Below are 25322 nucleotides of genomic sequence, written 5' to 3' on the forward strand. Positions count from 1 at the left end.
CTTTCCTTCTTTTGCAGGCACAAACTAAGTCTTCAGGAAAAAGGATGCCAAAGATGTGTTTGCATTTCAGGTATCTGCACACCTGGGGGCTATGGAGGGCTGGAATCCAGGTCAGACAGTGTCAATTCTGCTCCAGCAAGGGCCTAAACTTTGCTCATGACAGTTGTTCCCTATCCTAGACCACAAATTTCTTGCCCAGCTGCTGACATCAAGGCCCAGGACCAAGCTACAGGCCATTTAGCAGACATCAACAGGCACAAGTTTCACAACAAGTTGATTCCCCAGCCTGGAAAGCTGTTCAGCATCTAGAGAGAAGTTGTGGTGTTTTCTCAAGAGAGATAAAGGCAGAGGTTCAGTACCTCCTGGGTTTTCCACAATGTAATCATAAAAATTTATGAATGCAGCTGCAGCAAGAAATCAGTCAAGCTGTCAGCAAGAAAGAACAAGCGACCGCTAGCTTGACATTTGCAGGACATTTACAGCAAGCCCCAGAAAGCTCATTTCAACCAGCCGCCCTGCTCCTGTCAGTGCAGCAGCATTGCTGTGGGCAGCACGCTGCTTGCCAGCCTGCTCTTTATTTGGGGTTTTTAGGCTAACAGTGACATCAGAGGTAGAAAAAGCCTGTAAACCACAGGAACCTACCTCCTCCCAGAAGCACAGTGGTTTCCCTCATAAAAGAACAGCAGGTGTTAAAGCGTCACCGAGGGACTTGATTTTGACCACAAGGCCAAGAAAAAGCAAGTGTCTTTAGTAAATCTCAGCTTCCCGGTGACCTCTGACAGAGCAAATCTGCCAAGGCTGAATTGGCTCACTTTTAGGCCAAAGCCAATGATTTATCTGTGGTGGTTGGGCTCAAATCCTGGAGGCTTTATTGAGATTAAAAGGGAACTCACTCTGTGGAGAGCCAAGCAGCAGCCAAAATTTGGCCTTTCTGAGAGAAAGAGAGGTGGGCTGCAGAGGTGAGGGGCTTCAGGAAGGGGGGGACAGAGCAGAACAGGGGATGCTGTGCCCCCAGAGGGTGGATGCCGTATGGCTGTGCCCCAGTCCCCAGCTTCACAGGGCTTGCGCCAAATTCCAGCTGCTTCCCAATGTGACTTGTGCTGGGAACTGTCCTGGGGAGTAAATGCAGAGGTGGCAGAGGTGCAGGTGCTGGCTGCCTTGTGTGAAGCAGCAAAGCTCTGCTCGAGAATTGAACTGTGTGCACGAGAGGGAGCGAGAGAAAGAGTGCCTAGGGAGATGAAAAAGGTTCAAATGAGTCATCCTCAACTTTTCCTCTAATTTGGTAGATCATACAGGGAGCGATGCCTCCCTGCCTCCTTGCTGAGCAGCTCGCGGAGTCCTGGAACCACAGAACCGTTAGGGCTGGAGGAGACCTCCAAGATACCTGGTGCAACCACCCCGCTACCACCGGTGTCACCCCCCGATGTCACCCCCCGATGTCACCCCGAGCTGCCCAGCAGGAGCGGGCCGGGTCCGCCAGGGGACGCCGCGGGGCGGCGGAGCGGGGCCGGGGGCGGGGGCGGGCGGCTCCTGGGGGGCGGTGCGGGGCCGGGCAGGGCCGAGCCGAGCCGGGCCGGGGCAGGGCAGAGCAGCGGGCAGAGCGGCGGGGCCGGGCAGAGCCCCGCGGGGAGGCGGCCAGGAGGGGAACGGCGCCGGACAGCCCGGGGACCCGCCGCGGCCCCGAGCCCGCAGGCCGGGCAAGATGTGGCGGCGCTGGGAAGCGGGCTGGGATGAGAAGAGGGAGCTGCAGGAGCTCAACTCCCGGCTGCGGCTCTTCGTGGGCCGGGTGCGGGAGCTGGAGGAGGAGAACCGCTTCCTGGCTCGGGAGCTGGCGGAGCTGAGGCAGCAGGAGCTGGTGGGGCTGCGGGTGCCCGAGCAGGAGCTGGGCTGGCTGCGGGTGCAGCTGGAGGAGCTGAGCCGGGCCAAGTTGGAAGCGGAGCTGGAGCGGGACGGGCTGCGGCGGGAGCTGGCCGAGCTGCGGCTGCTGGGCGCTGAGGTGCTGGAGGCGAGGCGTCGCCTGGAGCCGGAGCTGGCCGGGCAGTGGGAGCTGCTGCAGAGGCTGCGGGGAGACTGCGTGGCCCTGGAGGAGCTGCTGCTGCAGCTGCAGGTCGAGCACGGGCAGCTGGCCGAGAGGCAGCGACGGGAGGTGGTGGAGATGCGGGAGCTGCGGCTCGACCTGGCCGCCCTGCCGCCCCCCTTGTCCGTGCTGAGCCTGGAGGAGCTGGAGGCGACCTACGAGATGGTGCTCGGCCAGAGCTGCCGGGAGACCCTGCTGCGCTACCAGGAGCAGATCCGGGCGCTGCAGGAGCAGGAGGCGCAGAGGAGCCGGGAGAACTTGGAGCTGCTGCGGGAGGAGGGCAGGCAGTGCCGCCAGCAGCTGGAGGAGCTCCGGCGGCAGGGCCAGGAGCTGGTCGGGCTGCAGGAGAGGCTGGAGGAAGAACTGCTGGCCGGGCAGGAGCGCCACAACGCCGAGGTGGAGGAGTACGAGGTACCGTGGTGGGACCCGGCCGCTTCGCTGCTCCCCCGGGGTCTCCTCCTGCTCTCCCGCTGGCTTTTTGCTCGAGGTCCCGGCCCCCGGTGGGATGTGAGCCCTGGAGCCCCCTAAGCCCTGCAGCAGGATTCCCCCGGGCTGCAGGAGGAGGTGGCCCAGCAGGTGCTGGCTGCTGCCCAGCCCATCCCTGGGGGCTGCAAGGAGCCCCCTGCCCTGCTTTAGGGAGATCCTGCTGCAAAGGGTGGGGGGCCGCAGGGTGACAGTGACCCTGTGACAGCCGCTGGTGACAGGTGCTCCCCTCTCAATGTGCCCTCGCCAAGTTCCCCAGAGCTGCAGCCTTGCCAGGGCCCTGCTCAGGCTGACGCTGGGATGGATGAGCCATGTCCCTGGGTGGTGGGACATGGAGCTTCCCTTCTGCCCCGGGGACTTGAGGTTGACCTCTTGGGATCAGAGAAAAGATCCAAAAAAAATTTTTTTTTCACTTCTGGACGTAGAGAAATGCTCACAGTCCATGCTGCAGTTGAGAAAAGTTAGTCTTCTGAAGGCAGGGAGTTTTCTTACAGTGCAACAACGTAAAGCTGAGTGGGAATTGTTTGGAGATAAGACTTCAACATTGTAAGTGGCTTGTAGCTGTTTCAGGTGGATATTTGGTTGTTTTAAACAGAGTTACCGTAGCATCTGTAGCTGAGGATTTGTTTGCTGGCAGAAAAATGCTTGGCAGCATGTATAATCACCCTGTGTGCGTGAACTGATCAGCAGATGCCAGGACAACAAAATATCAGTTCATCAGATTTAGGGCACAGAGCGCATATTAGCTCATCCAGATCATCGATCCATTTCCTGAGGGCAACATTTCTTTTGTTCATTGCTAGACCTTTTACTAACACTCTGCTGGAGCTCCTTGTTTGTCCGAACCCCGTGTTTTCATGGTCATGTTGGGTCGAACAGCCATGGCAGGTCATGGAGGTGCTGGCCAGCGGGCAGGGACAGGGACCTGCTGCTGTGGGTCTGGTTTTTGTACACTACTAGCTTGTTTGCAACTTGTGTAGCTTGCAGATTGCTGTGAACTGAGGCAAATTAGGCATCTAAGAAGTAATCAGAAAGGCTTTTAACTTTTTTTTTTTCATTTTTGACAGGATAGTTTATTCTTCCAGTTATGTATATAAACTCTTCCCAAGCTGTGGAAGTTGTATGTAAATCTCTCAGCAATTAAATATGTCTATTGGTCAAAGCCAGATGAAAATGTAATGAGAAAAAACAAACAAACAAACAAAAAACCAAAAAAACATTTTTTTACCTTTTTTAGGAGCATAAGTTTATATCAATTTACATATATCTACTAATATTCAGTTATTCTGATTTTCAAAATATGTCCTTTTCACTATCTATTTTTGTTATTAGGGATTTAAAATGAAAACATCACTGACCTCTAATCATCATTGCTTGAACTGAAAACCTTTAAATACAATCTTACTTTAAAAAAAGTGTTTGGCATCGCTCATTATCGACACTACAAATTTTTCTTCTAGAACCAGTGGGCTTGGGTGTGCTCAGATGCCTAGCTCTTTCTTTCAACTCAGCTAGGTGTTTTTATACCAGTGTGTTGTTTCTGTATCTGCTTGCTATTTTAAAGAATTTTATACAGAAGAGCAAGTGGAGACAGTCCAACACGTTTTAGAAGTCAGATAATCAAAATCAATGCATGCCCTGCAGTTGTTCTGTTTCAATACCCAAAACTGGATTGTAATTTTGCTACTGAGATGATAAACTTCTGTGTTACTCCCAAGAGCATCTGGCATGCTTTGTGTTTTTACGGGAACAATAGCTAGTAATAAATAGTAATAAAAGAAAAAAACAACAGTGCTTTGATATCCAACTTGAAAACATGTGAGCTGTCTCATCTTTGTATATATATAGATAGATAAAAAATATCTGAATTGTGGTGAAAATGACACCATAAGGTTTAAATCTTCTGAACAGTTCCATATTTAAACTGCCGGGTTTCAAATGGAAAAGGTCTTCCAATGGCCAGTCTGTTGTACATGAGAAAGAAAGTCTTTCATTCACATCTGGTGAAGATAGAATGTGTAGAAATAGCTTTTTCAGGTTTTATTCTTGTGATCAAAGCTTTTTTCTTTTTTCTTTTTTTTTCTTTTTTTCTTTTTTTCCTGTCATTGCTGCTTTTATTGGTGGAAGTATATTTAGCATGGATTTCAAATTACTCTTTAAAGAGCATCTATCCCATGGTTATTTATTGGGAAGTGTCACATAGAAATGATATGTATGTACAGATTTTAGTCAAGTGGTTACTGTCCATTGCAGCTGCAATAGCAAGTAGATTTATTCATACTTTCCATATATCATCCAGTCGCCTTATATGTCCATCTTTGTCTCCTGCCCCATCCCTATCCTCACTAAAGCTTTCAGCAATGTTAAATAGAAATATGTGCTTGGAGTTATAATTCAGCTGAACCCTGTAGGCAGTAAATCACGCATTGTTTGGAACGTTTTCACTCGTCCTGGATGCCGAGGGATGAAGTCAGTGTATCTCTTATGTCTTACCTCCATAATTTTAGCTGTGTGCTCTGACAATACTCATGCAAAAGCTCCCAGTGATCTCCATGCCAGTTCGCATATGGAGTGACAGCAGAAGGAAGCCCCGTATTTTTCAGATGTATAAAAGGCCACAGCTCATCCTGCTGCTTTGGAAAGAGGCAGAAATTCTTCACTAATTCTGTGGGTTTAGGATTAGTTCCTGTGTCGTTGTTGTTGGGTGTTCCAGAGAAGAAAACATTTTGTAAAATTAACATATCAATATTTTATGTGCATTTTTTGTGTACCAGTTTCTAGCCAGCTAAGCAGAGAGGTGTCAGTTCTTCCCCTTACTGAGCCACTGAGTGAGCTGTGGGTTTGGTGAACTGTACCAGATGGAAAGGGTTGGAGTCTGAAACCCTGGTTTTATTCCCTCAGTAGGTACAGTTTGGACAACCCAAGTACATTCTTTTCCTGCCACTGCCCTTCTAAAATTTCCCACTGCTGACTGGAAAGGGACATCTGAAGGATGAGTCTATCACTTACATTCAGTTGTTCGGTTCTAGTAGGACCTCACCACAACTTGGAGGACAGTTGATGTAGATGAGAAACAAATTTTTACAAGTTAATCCCTTTGAGGAAACTCCATCGTGAAGCAAACGTGGCTGCAACAATGCAGATTACCTTTGGCAAAATGGAAGTTGGTCAGCTTGCAACCTCCCAAACTTCATACACCTTTAAGCATGCTTGGAAGCAGTACGTAAGGCCAGTTGTCCTCTGCATTGTGTTTAAACATCAGGGCAGGCCAGGCGGTGGCTGTCTGCCACCCAAGTCTATACAATGTCTGCTCCTGCTGGAATGAATTCCTTCGGAGCTATTGCACAGTTGGCCGAGGTATGTAGCCCCTTATGGTAATCATTAGGACACTGTATTTAACACAAACTTTTGGATCCCATGTGCTCTCTGAATCCAGTGGGTAGAATCTCGGTGGCTTTTCAAAGTCAGGCTGCAGACCTTTGGGGTGAGGAACCGAAGTTCCTATGTCTTGAGCACAGGCATGCCTACCCCCAGTCTTTTGGAATTGCACCCTTAGTCCAGCATACAGACTCTCTGTATAGGTTCTCCTGGGGCTTTGGCAACACCTGTGCATTGTGAAGCTCTTTTTAACATATGCATGCATATGTACACTTCAGCCTCTGTTTAATGGGGAGGCAACAAATGCCTGAATCACTTCTCGTCTTGTATCAGAGCTCTTACCACCTTTGGTAGTTGGTCCCATAGAGACGCAGTCTTTCTTGTCTTTTCTTCCTTTCACTGACCCTTCTGGTTCTGGCAGCATCTCCTCCATTCCTTTTTGATAGCCTTTTCCTTCTAAAAGCAGGGCCTGGCACTTTTCTTCCCTTCTCATCTTGAGATTTTCCATTGTGTCAGTTCTTGAATAGGCCTGCTGCCTCGGAGCTGCTGAAGGTCAGTGGTTCTGCTTGCCATCATGCACGACCACACAGGGTGTTACCTCCGCTGCAGGCTGGATGAGGCAGGGGATGGTTGATGGTGTTGTTTCAGATATTATTTGCTATTATTAGCTTCAGATATTATTTGTCTTCTGACATTAAAAAAAAAAAAAAAAAAAGAAGAAGAAGAGTTTAACATACACTGAGGACTGTAGGCAAGGTTTGTCATATCACCTAAGTTTAATACCCAAGCATCAGTGTAATTGTGTATCAACACCTGCAAATGTACTTGAATGTGTTATAGAGATACACCTACATGTCTATGAAGATACAGGCAGCTTCCTTCATAAAGCTTTCTTTTTGCTTTTACTTTTAAAAAAGGCCATTAATGTTGGCAATGCCAGCACCTCATATTCTTAATTTTTAAACCTCACTTCTGCCAAGAGTGTTATCATCATGGCATTAAACAGAGTGGGGAGTCCCCTGCTCTATCTTTGTTTTTGTGCTGCTGCTCACACTGTGATAATTGAACACTCGAAGCATAAAAGTGAAGTATTTTGAATTTTTGAAAACTAGACTACCCGTGTCTTGATTTTGCATTTTGTGTTGCAAAGGATTTGTTACGATGTGCCTAATATATGCTGTCATGAAATCCTGTTCAGTGCTGTACGTGTGTATGAGATTTTGTTCAGTAAGTAGCATTTTGGTGTTCCTGCCTAGTGCAATGTGATGTGAACCAAATGCAGCCAGGCTTTTGCTGAGATATCCTTTCTGTCTTCCTAGCTCCCAGAACTAGGTGTAATCTATAGCATTTCTGTTAGCATCAGTCTGCTGGCTGAGGAGGACAGATTTGAGTTAGTAGATTATATCCGTAGCAAGGAAACCATTAAGAATCACACTGAGCAGCTAACATCAATACTTTTAGTTCTGAGTCTGCACTGAACAAGCTCCTTTCAATTATCAGAGGAGGGTTTATTTTCTGGAGGTGGGAATTTGTCCTTCATGTGAGATGTAACACCAGTGATTAGAGTACTCATGTCCTGCAGTGTATTTTCAAGAGGAGTCACTTACATTGGTCTAAATCAAATCTTAATGTTCTGTCGAATAAGTCTTTGCTTTTTCTGTTGGGTGCAGTTACCCAGTATTTAAAGTTCCATTTAGTATTTTAGAGTGTGTTCAAATTTAGATCAATTTGGATCCTTTCTCTGCTTATCAGCTTCTTCCTCCATTTTCAAACTTGTTAAAGAAAGGTGGACAGGTTTCTCATCAGTCCTACTCTCTCATCATTTATAGTCATCATATAAAGGTGCAATGTTATTTTGAGTTACCAAGATGAAAATAAGCAATCCCTTTTATGTCTTCTGAGTAGCTGTTAGGAGAATACTGGGTGGTTTACGAAGCAGGCATCCAAGTACTGTAGAAAAACAGACTGGAAGGAACCTCTGAAGGTTTATCCTTTACCTTCTAGACACTATGAATATCTCCAGATACTTGAATCCAGAGACTGGCTTGGGCACACATGTCTATGGACCTCAAAATACTAACAAAGAGAAATTGCCAGAATTCCCAATCTGAAGTATGATTCAAACACTTACACCTAAGCTCTTAAAATGATAAAATGAATCACATTCAAGTCACATTTATAAAGCAGTGTATTTTCCCTGCTAAGTATGCTTGATAACTTGTACAGGGCATTTGAATGGGTGTTGCTTAAGTATTTAACTAGCTTCATAAGGCATAAAGTGAAATCTTAGCATAAAATTTTGCTTCAATAATAATGCATATGGGGAGGTCACAGAGCTGATTTGTTCTGTTTTTTGAAGTGATAGAATATGTTACTTTATTGCTCTCTCAGAGTTTCATTTATTTATTTTTTTGTTTAATTAAAGCTTTTAAGTTATTAGGCATACAAGTGTGACAGATGTTGAAGTTCATTCAAAACTGAGAATCAATATTTCTGTTTAGCGGATAATCGACGCCCTAGAAGAAGAAAAGCAGATCCTGAGCATGTCGATCACAGACTACCTGAAGGACTATCAAGAATTACTGCAAGTGAAAGCCGGCCTCATCCTTGAGATTGAAACTTACAGGTAAGAGTTGCGGTCACACTCAATTGTCTAATCGGAGGGTAATTTAAATCCCAGATGTGGGAATCCCATTCATCTTTCCACCATTTAAAATATCAGTAGTTAACTTCAGAGCCTCAGATCTAGACTCCTTGTATGTGTTGTAATTTTGTTAGATCAGAGCGAGTGGACCCCTAATGTCAATTTTTAGTTTGCCATTGACTTGTTCTGTGACATGGTTATCATGCCATTTTGTGCTTGACTGTGCAAGCAAGATGACACCCTTTCAGGAGGCTTTTAATATGTGATGTTGTTTGAGATCACTGGAAAAACTGTAAGAATAGTAAAATATCATTATTCATAAGTAACACTGATAGGCATTAGCAGTGGGCAGAGGTGAATGGAATTTGATCCCTTGGGCAAAACTAACTCTAGTAGTAACCCATTCTATTCTGCTGTCTGTAGAACATGTTAGAGAAGCCAATATAAACCACAGGAATCCTCCTATTACCTTTGTGCAAATATATTGGTATGTAAGAAACCACCTTAGTCCTGGTCAAGTTGACATCAGGTTGATGTGAATTGTTGATGCTGTATTTGATTACGAGCTGAGAAGCCACTATCTCAATCAGTAAAACGTGAGGCAGTGTAGCTGCCATCTGTTAACTTACACAGCAACCTTCATCACTTAAATATGTTGTCTACCGGCCACTTGCAATACCAATGTCAGTAATGAGTTTCCCATTCTTGTTTTGTTTCAGTTGCAAAATAGTGGGAAGGTCACAGAAAAGTGCATTTGCTAAATCCTGGCTTTCTATATCCTTGGTTTCTTAGGGAAATATGTTTTATTCTTGACATATTTCAGATATCAACAACCAACTTTTCAGCTAATAAATACTAAGTACTATATATATATATATTATTATAAGTACTATATATATTATATATAATATACACAGTCTCTATATATATACATACAGAAAATTTGAGAAGCTTATAAGAGTAACTTCTGAATGGCTTGGTAACAAACTAGAGAGCAAAAGATGTCTGTAGTCCATCAAAAAGTAAAAAGAGTCCATGCAAGGTGCTTTGAGTATTGTATGCTGTGATGAACAGCCCCAGGCTGGCTCCTGGAATTGATGCAGTCACAAGCAGCCTGTGGGACAAGTTCTTTGCTATAAATTGGTGAGAAATGGTACCTGGATGTTTGTTGGTGGAGTGGGATCCCAGTGATCCTTGGAAAGCCAGTAGTGTCTGGGGCATCATTAGTGGAAGAGGCAGACTCTGGAAAAGTTAGCCAATAGTGATCCTTATCTGTGTGCATTCTGTTACTTTTGCCAAAAATATGATTTTTCTAAACTTAATCCCACCTGTGACATTGACTTTTTCTGGTTTCACTTAAACTTTCCCCTTCTGATTTATTCATCTGCAAAATGGGATTAGCACTTTCACACTAACAGAAGTTTCAGAATTGATTCAATGATTAGTATTCAGCCAGAACTGGGAATGATAATGCCCAGATGTTTAGATGTTTTGACACATTCTTACTTAATAAGTGAACCGTCAGTGTTCCTGCTCTGCCTTGTAAGCCTAGGAAATTCTGAAACTTCTCCAGAAGTTTTATCACTGATTATCTGAACACTATTGGTTTGTCTAAGGATTCCCAGCCCTTGATAACAGAGAACAATCCATCTGCAGCCTGTGGTTGTTGCCCAGTTGAGATGCTTTCTCAACATGTAGGGTTTCTTCATTCATTTGTAGTGAATGCAACCGGTATCACTGCTCTTGGCAAGGCAGACTTCAGTGGACAAATGAGTATCTATCCACTGGAAAAGATCTGGAGATGAATCCAGAGAAATGGGCAGTTCAGATCAGAAAACAAACAAAAAACACACCAAAAAAAAAAACCTAATGCTTGCAAAAAAAAAAAAAAATTCTTCTAAAATCTCAGAAGCTGGAAAGCATTTTTTATTTGTTTTACATGTATGCAGTTTTACCTCTTTTTTTTGTTTTTTTTTGTCTTTCCCCCTCCCCTCACTGAAGAAAATAATGCCTTCCCTACTGGATGGCCTCTATCCGCTCTGCTGACAGAGGGTAAAAGCATGGATCCAGTTAGTAAGCTGCTTAGTAAGACAATTCTGGACTGCTCATCTATACTTTGAAATCCAGTCTTTCTGCCAGGCCTTTCAATCTGTGATACCCATGGCACATGAACCCAGCTTCCATTCATTTTCACATATACCCTTGCTTATGCATATTGGAAACAAAAGGCACCTATTCAGGCTCAGTTCAACATCCTGAACTTTCCACTGAGAAGTTTCCATGAAGGCTTTGGCAGTTCCTTGCTTCTTGGCATTATAGGTTAAGGGTGTGGTGTCTGGTCTACTTCTTGGAGCTGTCCTTGTACCTCCCACCTATATTTTCCCTTTGTTTTACAACTCCTACAGGTCCATTTTTAAAGCTAGTTCTTTCCATTAGTCAGTACTGCTTCTGAACTGGCAAGAAGGTTCCCTGTTGCAAGGAACACCCTTCCCCAGGGACCAAGTATACTTCCTCTAGGATTCTGCTCAGCCTTTCTGCTCTGGGCGCTGAGGCCCACTCAGGAAGTGAAGTCTTGTATGGTTTTATAAAGTTAGACCTCATGGAAATATTCATTCCCAATCCTTTTTCTCCAGTGCTTAGTAAATGTTTATCAAGTTCCTTTTGATTTTGGTCTGTGTTCTTGGAAACCTGCAAAACCACAACTACTTAAACTATCCTGAGTTTTATTTCCAGAAAGAAGTGGTGAACTATTCACTGTTTAAGACTCTAAAATTAAAAGCAGATAGAAAACCTGCTTAAGGTTTCTCCCTAAATCTCCCTAAACTTTATTGTCGTTGAAGGGTAAAATAGTTTATTTTGAAATCTTAGTGTCACACAAGTGTTCTATCCTCGGCTATCACCCCGCATTTTGGAGCAGTGGAGCCTACAAAGCATGTTTTTTTGGTCATGGTCATTGTCAAGACCTCCTTGTCAGGCCTACTTTCCAATCTTTCTTAGGGTGATTTCCTCCATCAACACCTTTCCTATCCAACCTCTCACGAAATCATCACCAACATTAAGGCCTCCTCAGCTCTTCACCATAGCTTCTACAGTCACTTGCATTACAGCCTGCTTACACCTTGTGCCATCCAATACCACATATTTGTCTTTTGCTTTCCTGGAGAATATTCTGAGTCTTTCATGCCCAAGGATTTTCATGTGCATTCAGTCACCTGCTGTTCTTCACACAGTCCTTGTCCTGAGATACAAATGAGATGTGTGGGATTGGCCTTTACCCCTTAAAAATGCTTCCCCTGTTCCATTTCCTAGAGAAGCCTTTTGTTTGTTTGTTTGTTTGTTTGTTTTAACTCCTTCTCAAATACCTGGGATGGAGAGGATGAATTTTTATGGCCTGCTGGCTAACTACCCCTATCTCAGATTTCTGTAACCGTTTCTGTAACTGAGACAGAGCAAGCTATTGCTGTTGTGAATGACCACGATAACATTCGCGTGGCATCATTTTACTTTTGGTAACTTATTTCTTCCCACCCCAACCAGTTTATCTCATCCTCCTGCTCTCCTGGACTAATTTTTATCATCCAGCACACAGTAGGGCTTCAGGTTGGCCACCATATAGCTGCTTACCTTAGATAAACGGTATTAATAATGAGACAAGTTAAAGGTGCAGTTGTATTATTTTCTGGCAGCATTTAAACTAAGTCTTAGCACAGTGTGGATATATCTCGTGTGGGGTCTGACCTCGAGGAAGTGGCTGGCAGTTATTTTTTAGTAGAGTGCTGCTTGGAGGAATTTTTTTTTTGTTATTACTGTAAATACTTAGAAGTTCATACAGTTAAGATTAATCTATTATTCAGGTTTAAGACAAGATTTAAAGCAGCCCTTACCACAAAGAGCTTATGACTTAAATAATTGGTGTTAAGAAGATATGCAAAGGAACAGAGAAGCAAAATGCCCTGCATAAACTAAAACGATGGTGAAGGTGTTGAACAGAACCTGACTTTGCTGGCTTCCCAACGAGTGCTCAGTACATTGCACTACAGTTTCTTATGCTAGCTTATTAAACTAAAGTCAGTTTAGTATTTTCTTGTTTATCTGACAAGCTTGATGAAATGCATTATGAACTGTGTACAGTAAAACACTGTCCAGTTTTAGAGAGGTTTCATGAAGCTTTGCCTTTCATTTTCAATTACAACATATTTTCAGTAGTAATATTTCAGCCCCGGCTTTTCTGTGTGCTGTTGCCCTTTGCCATATACAGTTACCTCTTGGAACTTATTTTTAGTGACTTCATACGTTGCTGCAGCAACTGAACAACTGTTGTTTTAACAGCAGCCAGAAATCCTTAGTCAAACTACCCACATTCCTAGTTTCCTTCATCATGCTTAACGCTTTCATTGCCAGCTCCTTGATATGCTTATGTAATGCTACCAACTTTTCTGGCATGTATTTCAGAACAAAATTGTTGGCACCCACTAACTTCATCAGATAAGATGTTTGCTCTGGGAACACTCTCTAGAAGTGTTGAAGTGATTTAATTCCTACCAAGCCTCTCTCAACGTGCACAAAGATGAGTTGCTTTTACTTCGGTTTTACCTAATAAAGGATGTCCTAGCATTGAATTTGACCAAAAAACTACAAGTAAAACTGTTCATCTGAGCCTGCTCAAGGGGGAAACTAGCCTGTAAATAATGTTAGGTAATTGTAGTCTGGCTTTTCTTCTGGCTCTAGGCAAATCCATGGTTTCAAAGAACAAAATTGCCAATGATCTTTGCTGGTGTTGCATTGCCCTACTGGATCTAGGAGCAGTCAGAAACCAAAAGAAGCATGCAATGTCCAAGAGATCAGTCATGTCATGTAAGATCTACAGGTGATACTTAAAATGTCTGTATTATTCATTTTTCTAGAAATGCCCAGCAAATGTGTTTATCCCAAAATCTTCATGCACTTTCAGCTCCTCCCAGGGAGTCTGAAGCCTCAGCTATCACAATCCTCCAGCCTCCCTCTTGACAACTTTCATGTTGCAGCTCTGTGTTATCAGTACAAAACATCTGGCATTTCCAAAACTGGAAATGATGAAACAGTTACCTCAGCAGTAGAAGTGACTATAAAAACACCAAAGTACCATGCTGATTATTGCATTTAGTTGCATAAGTAAAGAACCTGCCATAGGATTTTTAGGCTGCTGCACTGCAACACTGCAGTTTAGCATTATTTCAGGGTATTGCATAGCTCATGCCTCAGCAAAAGTGGAAAAAGGGACACTTTTTTTTTTCTTCTTTTCTTGAAGAGCAGCTGGACATACTTCATGTCAGACAGTACAAGCATACAGGTAGAAAGAGAGAAGAAAGCACACACAAATTTCCAGAGAATTTACTAGGAATTCTGACACCCAGTCTTATTGGACCACCATATCTAACAATTCCAGGACTGAATAAGATGTCACCCTGGCATCTATTTTTTGTACTTGGTAAATGGAAGAAGCCAACAATTTTATTTTTATAGAACAGTTTGATAATTACAGAGAATGGACTTAGTCCTTTTTCCCCCAAGGGTACATAAGTATGTTGTGTGCCTGTATGAATTTTCTTAATGTAGAACAGTTATTTCTGAAAATGTTCTGCCCCTCAGCTTTGCTAATATCTCTGTGAAAGGTACCTCTGGAGTATTTTCCACTGCTGTAGAAAGAAGAAAATGGAGGGTAGGAAGTTATTTAGGAATTGAGCGAGGCTGTTGCTGCTGTCAGGTTGTTCTTGAGGGGAGGTGTTGTCCTTGCTCCTGCATGCTGTGTAGGGAACTATGTTTGGCATAAAGGTAGGATAGCAATAGATTGCAGAAGAGCCAACCTAGCAGTCCCCGTTCTGTGAGTTAGCACACTGAAAGTAGGTAATAGGCAAACCTACAGAGCAGATTATCAGCAGTTGTTCCCTGCTGGATCTTTTATCCAGGCTCTTTTGCTTGTAATGATATAATTTCCGTAAAGGTGAACAACTTAGTTTGTCTTGTCCATTTCTGAAAAAGTGCTGCTGAGCTAATATGATGTCTTAGTTGGTCAACATGAGGAAGCCTTGATCACAAGGCTTGTGGAAGTGGCAGCTTCTGGAACTGTTAGAGAGGTGCTGCAGAATAAAAAAGGATGGAAGAGACAAAGAGAGGTGGCACTAAAAGAAACCAAGCAGTTTCTATTGCAATGCTTTTTTTTCCTAAGTTCTTTGCTGTAAAATATGTTGTGTTAATTTCAGACAGAGTAAGATCTAAAAATAGTTATTTAATGCACTTTAACACTGTGTTTCCTCCAGCACTAGCCAGCATTTGACAGCAGAAGTAATACCTTTCTTCCCCTTTCTTTTGGAAAGAATAGAAATTAGAAGTCCTGGGTATATCAGTCCCTCATACATCATCTGCACCACTGTTAGTACTATATTACCAGCAGGAAAGCTGCTGATTATTCACTTTCTAATATTTTCTCATCTTTGCATTTTCTTTATAAAACATTTCCATGTGTTTCTCAGAAAAAGCTTTACTGAATATTTGCTAAGTTTCGTTTGGATTCATTTTTTCCTAACTCTCTTATAAGACCATCGTTCTGGAAAATTTTGCTAGCTTCTGTGATTCCATAGTGGAAATTGGTGGATCTTGTCCATGTCAGGAAACAGTATATTGACTAATTTGGAAATTTTAACATAAAACTGTATGGTTTCTTTGCTATAACCTACTGTAAGATTATTGTATTGTTCTGAAGAATTGGACTCAGTAAACTAAGAATCTGGAAGGAGCTAAAGATTTCTTATTCCCACTGATAAAAATACAGGATGTGAAAAACTCTCAGGATCTGACCTACCTGCAGAATAATTATTTCAGTTTCTAAGACTTATACATTTTAAATATTATGATTATTCTTCCCAATACTTGATGGAATGCTTTCTATGTGTTTTGCAGAGCTTTGTTGGAAGGGGAGAGCAACCAGTGGATTATTACATGGAGAGAACAGCTTGCAGGGCAATTGCCTCAAGGTAAAAAATTACTATTAAAAATGAAAATTGAATGAAGTTAAATATAACTGGAAACTATCGCCTTACGGTGTTTCTGAATTTTACGAGTGTACTGCAAAGTGAATATTGAGTCAATTTTGAGTTTCAGTATTTTAAATCAACATAGTGCTGTGCTATATGAGATAATTTATAATTCATAAAATCATGAATCAGGTGGAGAAGGTAAGCAGGAAGTGATGTTTTGTAGCTCTAATAGCAAAAACAGCTCTAAAAGCAAAGCTTTTGGATGCCCATAGCTCTGAAGGGAGTTTTGAAGTATGGAGCAAGAGATATTTAACAAAACTTAGTTAAAACCTTAGCATTCATTATCACAAGATGTTGTGAGTGTTAATAAGTTTACATGGGTTTAAAGACAGATTTAAACAGAGTAACGAAAGAAAAATCCAATACTTACTAAACATAAAGATACCATTTCTATCTTAGGAGCTGCAAATCTCTGGAGGCTGTGAGAGTATACCAGGGAAGTATCACTATTTACTTGCCCTGTTCTTATACTCTTCCCTATGTATCTACTGTTGGTCACTGAAAACAGGACACTAGATGAGATGGACCTTTCATCTGACTGTGATGGCCACTCTCCGCTCTCATGAATTAGTCTAGATAATACGCCTGAGTTTTATCTTAAGTTTTGTCTTAAAATCATCAACCTATCATAGGCAGTAGTCCCCGAAGAGACTTGAAGGCTGTATCTGTAGCAGCAAATTAAACAGTCGGGCCTAGGCCGAAACACTTGCATACATTTGTGTGTGGTGTTAAATTGTTAGCACTGCCCTGGCACGGTTTTGATCTGGACTATCTGGTCCTTTTGCAGACAATGCTCAGGTGTGCTCAGTGGTTACCGTGGGCCAGGAAGCACTACAGAAGTCAGAGCAGATGTGGCTAGCTTTTTAGGAATAGGAAATTTGAGTCAGTCTTAGAGCCAGTCAGTGCTTCCTGGTCCATTTTATTAGCTTGTGCAAATATGGCCTAAGAGGTTCTTTATTACTCTCTTTTTGTTGTAGTTTGTTGTGTCTTGTGGCAACAGAGAGTTGTATTTGTGTTGACTATTTACATTATACGGTGGCAGATACGGCATTCATTCTTCATAGAAACTGAACAGCTTCAGGCCACTTTGGCTAACAAAGCAAAAAAAAATAAAAGGATATTAGCAAACATTGTTTAAGAAGAAGTTTTAAATGTAAATGAACCTTAATATAAATTTGAAGTGTGTAATTCTTAAGTAAATATAATAACCAGTAGATCATAAAACATAAAATTAGCAAGCACTTGCAACTTAGTAAAAAGCTTTGCTTTCAGCTTTAATATATTTTATGCATAGACTTAATTATCATGCAAAACCTACTGGAATGCCTTGCCAAAGTTTCACTGAAAATGAAGAGGCATTGTTTCTTTCAAAATTCTAATATTACATTTCCTACTTCTCTTTATTTTATATTCTTTTTAGATACAAGCCATTATTTTAATGTTTGGTCACCTATACTCTTTTTGCAGATATTATAAACACTTCATATAACTACACTGATATTTACTCTGCTTATCAAGAAAGAAATAAAAATCAAGCTTCGCCAGCTATCAGGATCACTGATACAAGATACAGAATACCTGCAGCAAGTATAAGCAGCTCTGCACACTATTCCGCTCAATCAACACAGGCTGGATCACAGACATCAGCGAGTGGAAAAGGTTTTGGAAGAGATGTACTTGGTTCAACGTATCGCCCTTCGACAACTGTTAGAACGGACGAAAGGATTGTGACAGACCACAAAGAATTAAGAGCATTTACTCCATCCTACAGCAGCTGGAGAAACACTGAGATGCACCAAAAGACAATTCCAGAAAGAAAGAAGACAGAAGTTACAGCTTCATCCACAGTATCTTTTTCAAAACAATCAGCACACACTGAAAGATCAGACAAGGACAGCAAAGCAGACAAAAAGCAAGAGATTACTGAAAATATAAGAACAAAGCCAAGCTTCACTAAATTTCCAATTTATGAGCTGAATACCAGTTTTAAACCATCTACATATGAAGAAACCATAACTGAAACTCGGACCACGGTAAAAGAAAAAAGAGAAGGTAGCAAACCAACTGAGGAAAGAACATCTCTGCTGAAAGAAAAAGATAAGCTGGAGAAACAAACAAAGGAGGAGAAAAAGAAGACAGATGAGAAGACTTTTGTACAAGAAAGAAGTGCTGATTTTGGAAGGAAGACTGAGACAAAAACAGGGGTAGAACAGAGAAAATATGTCCGTGAGGAAGTCATTAATCAGAAGGTAACAGGGGCTGATATTTCTAATGCAAGAACTATGAAAAGCGAATCAACCAAAAAAGATACAGACGTATCCAGAAGCAAAGATGTCATTGAGATACCCATCACTCTTGAAACGACAGCTCCTGACAAAGTATCTCAGAAGAATAAAGAAGACATCAGGTTTCAAGCTTTTAAAACTTCCACAGATGACCATGTAACCAAGTCTGATGAAATTCACAAAGTTCGTGTCACAGAATCTAGTCTGAAAGATGAAGAGAGAATTAGTGACAGAAGTCATAAAACGGGAACTCTGTCAACAGAAAACATTGCAGAAAATATTGTTGCTGACATTCTTAAAAGTTTTACACAGTCTTCTAGTTCACAAATATCAACAGACACAAAAGTCACCTATTTTAATAAGGAAGAACAACCGGACGATGGGAAAATAAAGACTAAGACCACAGTGCAATCTCGAGTTCAGGAAAAGGTAGATATTTCTGATACTGACCTAGGAAGTCTTTCTAACCAAGATGTTAGAAAAGTGGTTCGAGAGGGCGTTGAGGGAACTCCCTCCAAACAGAAGATAGAAGATATAGTACATCAGGGCCTGAAAGGAAGTGAGGGCAAAAAGAATTTGTCTGTTAACGTCGAGATTGTAGAGGAACCACTAGATTACGCCACTGATGAAAGGACTGATTTTTCAACACCCTTTGAAGTCGAAGAAGTGGAAGATACATTCCCTGAGAGAGAGAAGCGCTATGGCGATGAGGAACAAACCGTAACATTTACACATGAAGATATTAAAAAGAGGAAACAACGCCACGAGAGCTTCACTCATGTGGAGGAAGTCACTGAGGAAGATGACTCACCTATTGAACAAAAATATTTTGTATCTGTTCCCGATGATCATCCTATCGTTAATGAAAAAGATGATGACTCAGTATACGGACAAATTCATATAGAAGAAGAATCATCTATTAAGTATTCTTGGCAAGATGAGTTCTTGCAAGGCACACAAAGTAAGAGGGATGAAGGTGTAAGCTCTGCAGAGGAAACGTATCGCGTGGTAGGAGAGGAAGCAAGTGCCCATATTTTAAAAGCAGAGCATCCCAAAGCTGGAACATCCCATGTTGAATCAGTTGTTATTGAAAAAGAAATAAAAATACCCCAAGAATTTCAGACTTCAATAAAGGGTCTTTTATCAAAGGAAACTAAGGACCCTAAACATCACTTGAAGGAAGCTTTGGAGCAGCTGGAAGGCAGTCTCCCAGAAAGCGTGAAAGAGGAGCTGTCTGCATTAACAAAAGAAAATCAAGCTGAATCTAGTAGCTTAGAATTTGATATAAAAAAAGTTGACCAAACAGATGAGGGAGGCTCGGTGACAATTGTTGCTGAAGTCAATCTATCTCAGACCCTTAATGCTGATGAGTTTGATGTAGCTCAGCTTGGTGAAGTAATTGCAGGTGAGAAGGAGAAGACAACATTGCACTCTGTGAAAAAAGAGAGCTCAGAGAGAGTTGTTGATGGTAAAAGCGATATAGAAATAGATGTTTCTTCACGCAGTGATAATTACACTCCTTTGGCTCAAGAAGTCTACAGTTCATCCACAGTGAGGAGGAGTGGTGGCACAGGCTATCATACCACTGAAAAAGTTACTTATGATGGTTCAGTTTCGGAAACTGCAGATTTTGGAGAAGTCTCCTACTCACCAGAATCAACTGATGAGAGCAAATCCATCAGGCGCATTAGAGTTGGTCCAACAGAAGTCCAGAGATTTGAGCAGATCATATATGAACAGCCTGGTTCTGAAACATTCGGGCTCAGTGCTACGGAAGATGTTGTTCAGACAGAAGGCTCATCAGAGGTGAGCCGGTCTGTGAGGCATTTTAAGCTGGGTCCTAAAGAAATCCAAACTACAGAAGAAGTAATTTTTAGAAGCCCCAGTACTACAACCATAGAAGAAATTGATTCTGGAAATCTTTCCCAGCAGAAATTTTCATCAGATTTCAGTAGGTCCACAAGACAGGTTACAGTAGGATCAAGGCAAGTAACTGAAGAAATGTCTTTTGGAGAGCCTGTTTCAGGCTCCCTGGAGCTCAATAGCTCGGAGAATCTTTCTCAGACAGAAGGGTCTGTGGATGTCAGATCAGCAAGGCACTTCAGATTAGGTCCAAAAGAGATTCATACAGAACAAGTTATCTTTGAAGGACCAATCTCTGGTAAAGTGGAGGTCAGTGACAACAGAGACTTCTCACAGACAGAAAGTTCAGTGAGACACATTCAATTAGGTCCCAAAGAGTTTATGACAGCTGAAAAAATCGTCTACCAGGGTCCCGTCACTGAGCACATAGAAATCAGTGAAGTGGGAGACGGAACTCATTCAGAAGGCTCGGTAAAGCATTTTAGACTAGGTCAGACAGGAGTTACAACCACTGAGCGTATCATATATCAGGGCTCCCTTTCTGAAATCCCAGAGCTTATTAATAAAGGAGGACATCTTTCAGAGACTGAAGGAAGCTCAGATTTCAATACATCTTTCAGGCATGTTAAAATAAGTCCTGGGGAAACTCACACTGAGCAAATAGTTTTTACAAGACCCATTTCTGAAACACTGGAAGATCTTTCACAAATAGGAGAGTCATCTGAGAGCAGTAGGTCCATAAAGCATTTTAAAGTAGGATCCAAAGAAACATCTTACACTTTTCAAATGGATGTTTCCAATATGGGTGGAGTATCTACAGTGGCAAGTGGAGAACAGCAAGCAACGATGCTCATATCGAATAAGCAAGACCCTTCTTTTAATCAGTCACAGATTACAGTTGAAAGTGACCACACTGTAGGAAATGAAAGTAAAAGAAGTGGTTATGTTCTCTCCAGTTTCTCCCAAGGTCATGGTGAAAAGGTAGTGGAGGAGTCTGTTTTTGATAAAACTGTACAATTGCAAAGAATGGTAGACCAAAGGTCAGTTATTTCAGATGAAAAGAAAGTTGCTCTTCTCTATCTGGACCATGAAGAGGAGGAAGATGATGAGAACGATGGACAGTGGTTCTGAAAGGACACTTTAATGAAGTCTACTTGGTAATTTGCTTATACAGGTTTTGACTATCCTTTTTTTTTTTTTTTTTAAGCAGGAAAAAAAAAAGGATGGGGAGACATTCAATCTGTTCAGATACTAATAGTGGACTGAGAAGTATTAAATCTAAGCCTCTGCCTATTCAGCACACTTTTTACTTTACTGGAAATTTTATTTTTGGGAGAAATCATGCTATTGCGTTTTTCCTCAGATGTGTTTCCAGTGACCTAAGATTTTTCCACCCATAGAGACAGAAATTTACTAGTGAGGAATTCAAAGGATTGTAATTTTGTTTGTTTTATAGCAGGTTAATTAACAAGTGTGTATTTGAATAGGGTTTTTCAGTTTCTGAATACTGTATTCTTCTTGGTTACTAAAATACTCAACAATTCTCTTTTAAGCTACTAACCACAAATATAAGAGGTCATAAGACTCATGAAAGTGGTAGGTAGCTGGTTTTCAGTTCCATTTCTGTGTACTTGTATGCGATACCTAATGAAATTTTAAGATAAGATTATTACATCCGTAACAACTAAAAAAATCCTTAGGATGGAAATACGCATAGCAAGCAATGACAAAAATGGTAGTATTTGTATAGCTACAATGTAATGAAAAAAAAAAAAAGAAGAGGTAACACTGAAGCAAGAATTTCTCATGATATTCCTAGTGAGAAATATTAATTTTATGGTTGCAGAGTACACTTTATATTTTTGAAAAATCCAATTTAAAAAATAAGCTAGATAGTATTACTGCTGATGTAAGGAGGAGAACTCTTTACAGCTTCAGTGTCTACACACATTAACAACAAGTTATTTTGCAGTATATTGATTACCTTGACACAAGGTATTGCTAAGGATAAGAGTGAAGTGTTAAACATTACATAGTGCATAATTTCGTAACAGTGGAATTAGCTGATACGTTCTCCGTTCTGAAGAAAAAATGTAAAAATGATACTGATCATGTCTGTGATCATCACGTGTCAGGTAACTTCCAGATAATCCTTTCTTTGTTTACAAATGAGATGTCCTTTTTTCCCTAGCCCTGCAAATCCACCCTGAGATTTTAACCCCACACACACTTTTTTTTTTTTCCTTTTTATGGTTATAACATTTTTCTCAGGCCAAAGTTGGTTTCTACTTAAACCATTTGAAAATAGGCTAATTCACTTGGATTGCACATGGGTTAAGTGAAGGATGTAATTCAGTTTTACAATTGCCATTCAGTGACTTCAAAGTCCAGATCGGAAGCCAGAACCAGTAGCTGCACTGAACTGTGCAGTGATAGCAGAAACAAAAATAGCAGCAAAAATATTTTTGTCACTGGGGTAAGAAGATACGATACTGGACAAATACAAGAATGATGAATCATAGAGAAATGAAAAGCTGCTATATTTGCTATATTCACATGCACACACGCACATTCACTCACTCACCCTCTCACACTTTCTCTGCAGAGCACACACAGCTGTATCCGGATGGCTCTGGTGTGCCAGTCTGGTAGTCTCAGAATTATTTTCCTGTGGTTCTGTAAGCATAGTTCTGTGTGTGCTAACCCAGATCAGAATCTAGTGAAACTATCGTAGTCTGGCGTGGATATTCACTTTTCAGATTATTTAATATTAACAGAAGCTAGATTTTTCAAAACTGACTGCGACTTTATAATATGAATGTAAATGCAAAGCTAAGGAGAAGCTACATGCTGACTGACATATCATTCTGTTTCAGATATGGGACAGATTAATCATTGTGTGCCTTAGTAACTAAATTTAAAGCTGTATAAAGTATATTTAAGCTATTATCAGTGTTCCAAAGACAAACTTAGGAGGTTTGTCTGCATTACAAAATTTTCTGTATATTTTCCTGACTTTATATAAATGCAACTGCACAAGTGCCAGTGTTGATCAGGATTGGATATTTTTTCAGTTATATACTATGAATTCATTTGTTGAAATTGGCTGTGTAACATGCAGCTGGAAAATGAATAGGAAACTGAGGTGTGTAGAAGCACTAAAGGCATGTATGCTGAGCTTATTTATACCGTTCACTGTGTAATAATAATAATATTTTTTTTAATTATTCATACATGCTTATGAAAGATCCCATGCTTCCATTTATAAATAGGATGTTATTAATTGTCATACTTCTAATATCATCCTATAGTTTTGTTTCATTAGCCGACCATCTACTTTTTAAAAATGGTAACGTTTATTTTAATAACTGCATATAAACCAGAATTTTCCAGATAGATGCCTAACTGTAAGCAAGCAAATTCTGTACTTCAGGTAGTAAATAACTAAATAAAGAAAGGAGTTGGGTCTATAATAAGCAACAGAGTTAAAAAATAAAAAAATAATAATAATAAAAAAAGTGTTATTATTCTCAAAGTTTGATTCTAACCTATAACTTAAACATTTTCTGTAAAATAAATCTAAGAATACTGCAGAGAATGTATTTTGTAGTCAACAAAAAGCAACTTACAAGGTCAATCCTATTTATTGATAATTTGTGGAAGCTTTGACAGACATTCTCCTTAGGAAAAACTCTACCAACACTCCGTTGTGTTTATCTTCACGTGCTCAGCAGATTATGTCAACTGAAGGAATAAACCACTAAGGAGCATGTGAATCACAAAACACAGGTGTCCTTAGAATTGCAGGAGAAAAAAATAAAATAAAATAAACAGTATTGTTTCCACTGAGGCAAGAACACCTCTTTAAAAATTCCTGTTAACATCACTGACAGGTATAGTAGATTATACCAAAATACAGTACTGGTTTGATTGCCTGGAGAGACAAATTTCTTTAGTGTACTTTCTGTAGTTCCATTTAAGATCAGGATTTTAGTGAGCTGTTGGAAAGTTAGTTTAGTCTAGGGAATTGTCAATGTGCATTAGCATAACATTTAAATATATGCACAGTTCCTTTGGAAGAATACTTTCAGGCCGTGAAAACAAAGAAATCTTATACCTATGAATAAATGTGTATGGATGGTATAAGTTTTAAAAACTTTTATATAAGCAGCCAATTTTCCATTTAGCTCTCATTAACCTGAGACATTTTGGCATAATGACAGCTTTTGGATAACACTACCTCCAGGCAACAAAACGTAGTTAGGTGGACAATCACATCCTGCAAGCCTAATAGTCACATTTGCAGAATGAGGGCCATAAGTACATATGTTACTAGTAAGTGCAAATATACCTTACTTACTGTGTAATGTACTAACTCACCCTATATAGTCACTTTCTGCATAAGTATTAGAACGTGGCTGAAAGGATTGGTGATATCACCTCAGTCAGCATGCGCTTCTGAAGCTTGCTTATATAAGCTGTGCTTTTCATTAAATACAAAATAAAAATAATTTTTATGCTGTTTGGATTAGGAAAAAAAAAGCTTTTAAAATAATAATTACTAATTTGGGGGGTAAAAACTATGTATTTATATGCTGAAATAGATCAGAAGTGGGGCACTCCTTTCTAAATGTGTAAACCACTGGTCTAGGAATCAAATCTAGAAAGATGTGTGAGAGATCCAGAACTCTGTATTGACTGTTTGTGAATAGCAGGTGTTTAAAAAGACGGTAAGAATGTTGAAACTGGGTTGTTGATGTCAGCTGTATGAGACTGCAGGCAGCTTGTGTTTTGGTTATTTGCAATGAAACTGCATTTTTGTGGTGGTATAAGCTTTGTGATTTTACACTTTTTCACTCTTGAGTATTAAACCATCAAAATCAATGCAGATGTTTCTCTTTCTTCCTGTCTGATATTTTTAAGGCTGTGATGCGAAAAAAAAAAGGGGGGGGGAGGGGGAATTTGCATTTATAAATATCTTGTTCTAAGGCCTCTCAGACTGATGAGTTCATTTCAGTCCAAAGAATGAACATAATTTTTATTTCCAGCAAAGGCATTCCTCTTTCACATCGCTAATAGAAATGATAGCAAAAGATAGCATCTTCTTTATAGCAACTACATTTAACATGGCAGGACAAGCAGCAGTTCTTGAATTCAACAACAGGTAGCAGGAGAGGAAGAGGCTAAAACAACACAGAAGGTGGAACAGAAGGTAGTTTCCAGTATTATAACTTGACCAAGTACTAACTTTTACTCTTTTTCAGCAAAATAAAATCTTTTTATGAATGCTTAGACTTGTAATGGAGAAGTGTGTGTGTTTGTTTTACAGTACCACTCTGTATGCTCTAAAGCTTATTTTTCTCTTCAACCACATACTTTATTTGTAATGAAGTAGAATTATCAGGCCTTTAACCCAGTTTTATGTTGATAGAAGAAATGGGTCGTAATGAATTTTGTGTGTGTCTGAAAGTGAGATATTCTTACGAGATCAGCTAGTTTTATCACATTGAGAAAATTTC

General features: G+C 40.7%; 1 protein-coding gene across 1 annotated transcript; it reads left to right on the forward strand.

Annotated features, from left to right (window-relative positions):
* Nucleotides 1-1591: 1591 nt before the first annotated feature.
* Nucleotides 1592-24687, forward strand: SYNM (synemin). The gene is made up of 4 exons (XM_082769463.1): nt 1592-2488; nt 8440-8564; nt 15519-15592; nt 17123-24687. The coding sequence occupies exons 1-4, from the start codon at nt 1703-1705 to the stop codon at nt 20932-20934; spliced, it is 4797 nt and encodes a 1598-aa protein (XP_082625589.1). The 5' UTR covers nt 1592-1702; the 3' UTR covers nt 20935-24687.
* Nucleotides 24688-25322: the final 635 nt, after the last annotated feature.

This window comes from Aythya marila, assembly GCF_965140915.1.
Source record: "Aythya marila genome assembly, chromosome: 11".
NCBI classification, from domain to species: Eukaryota; Metazoa; Chordata; class Aves; order Anseriformes; family Anatidae; genus Aythya; species Aythya marila.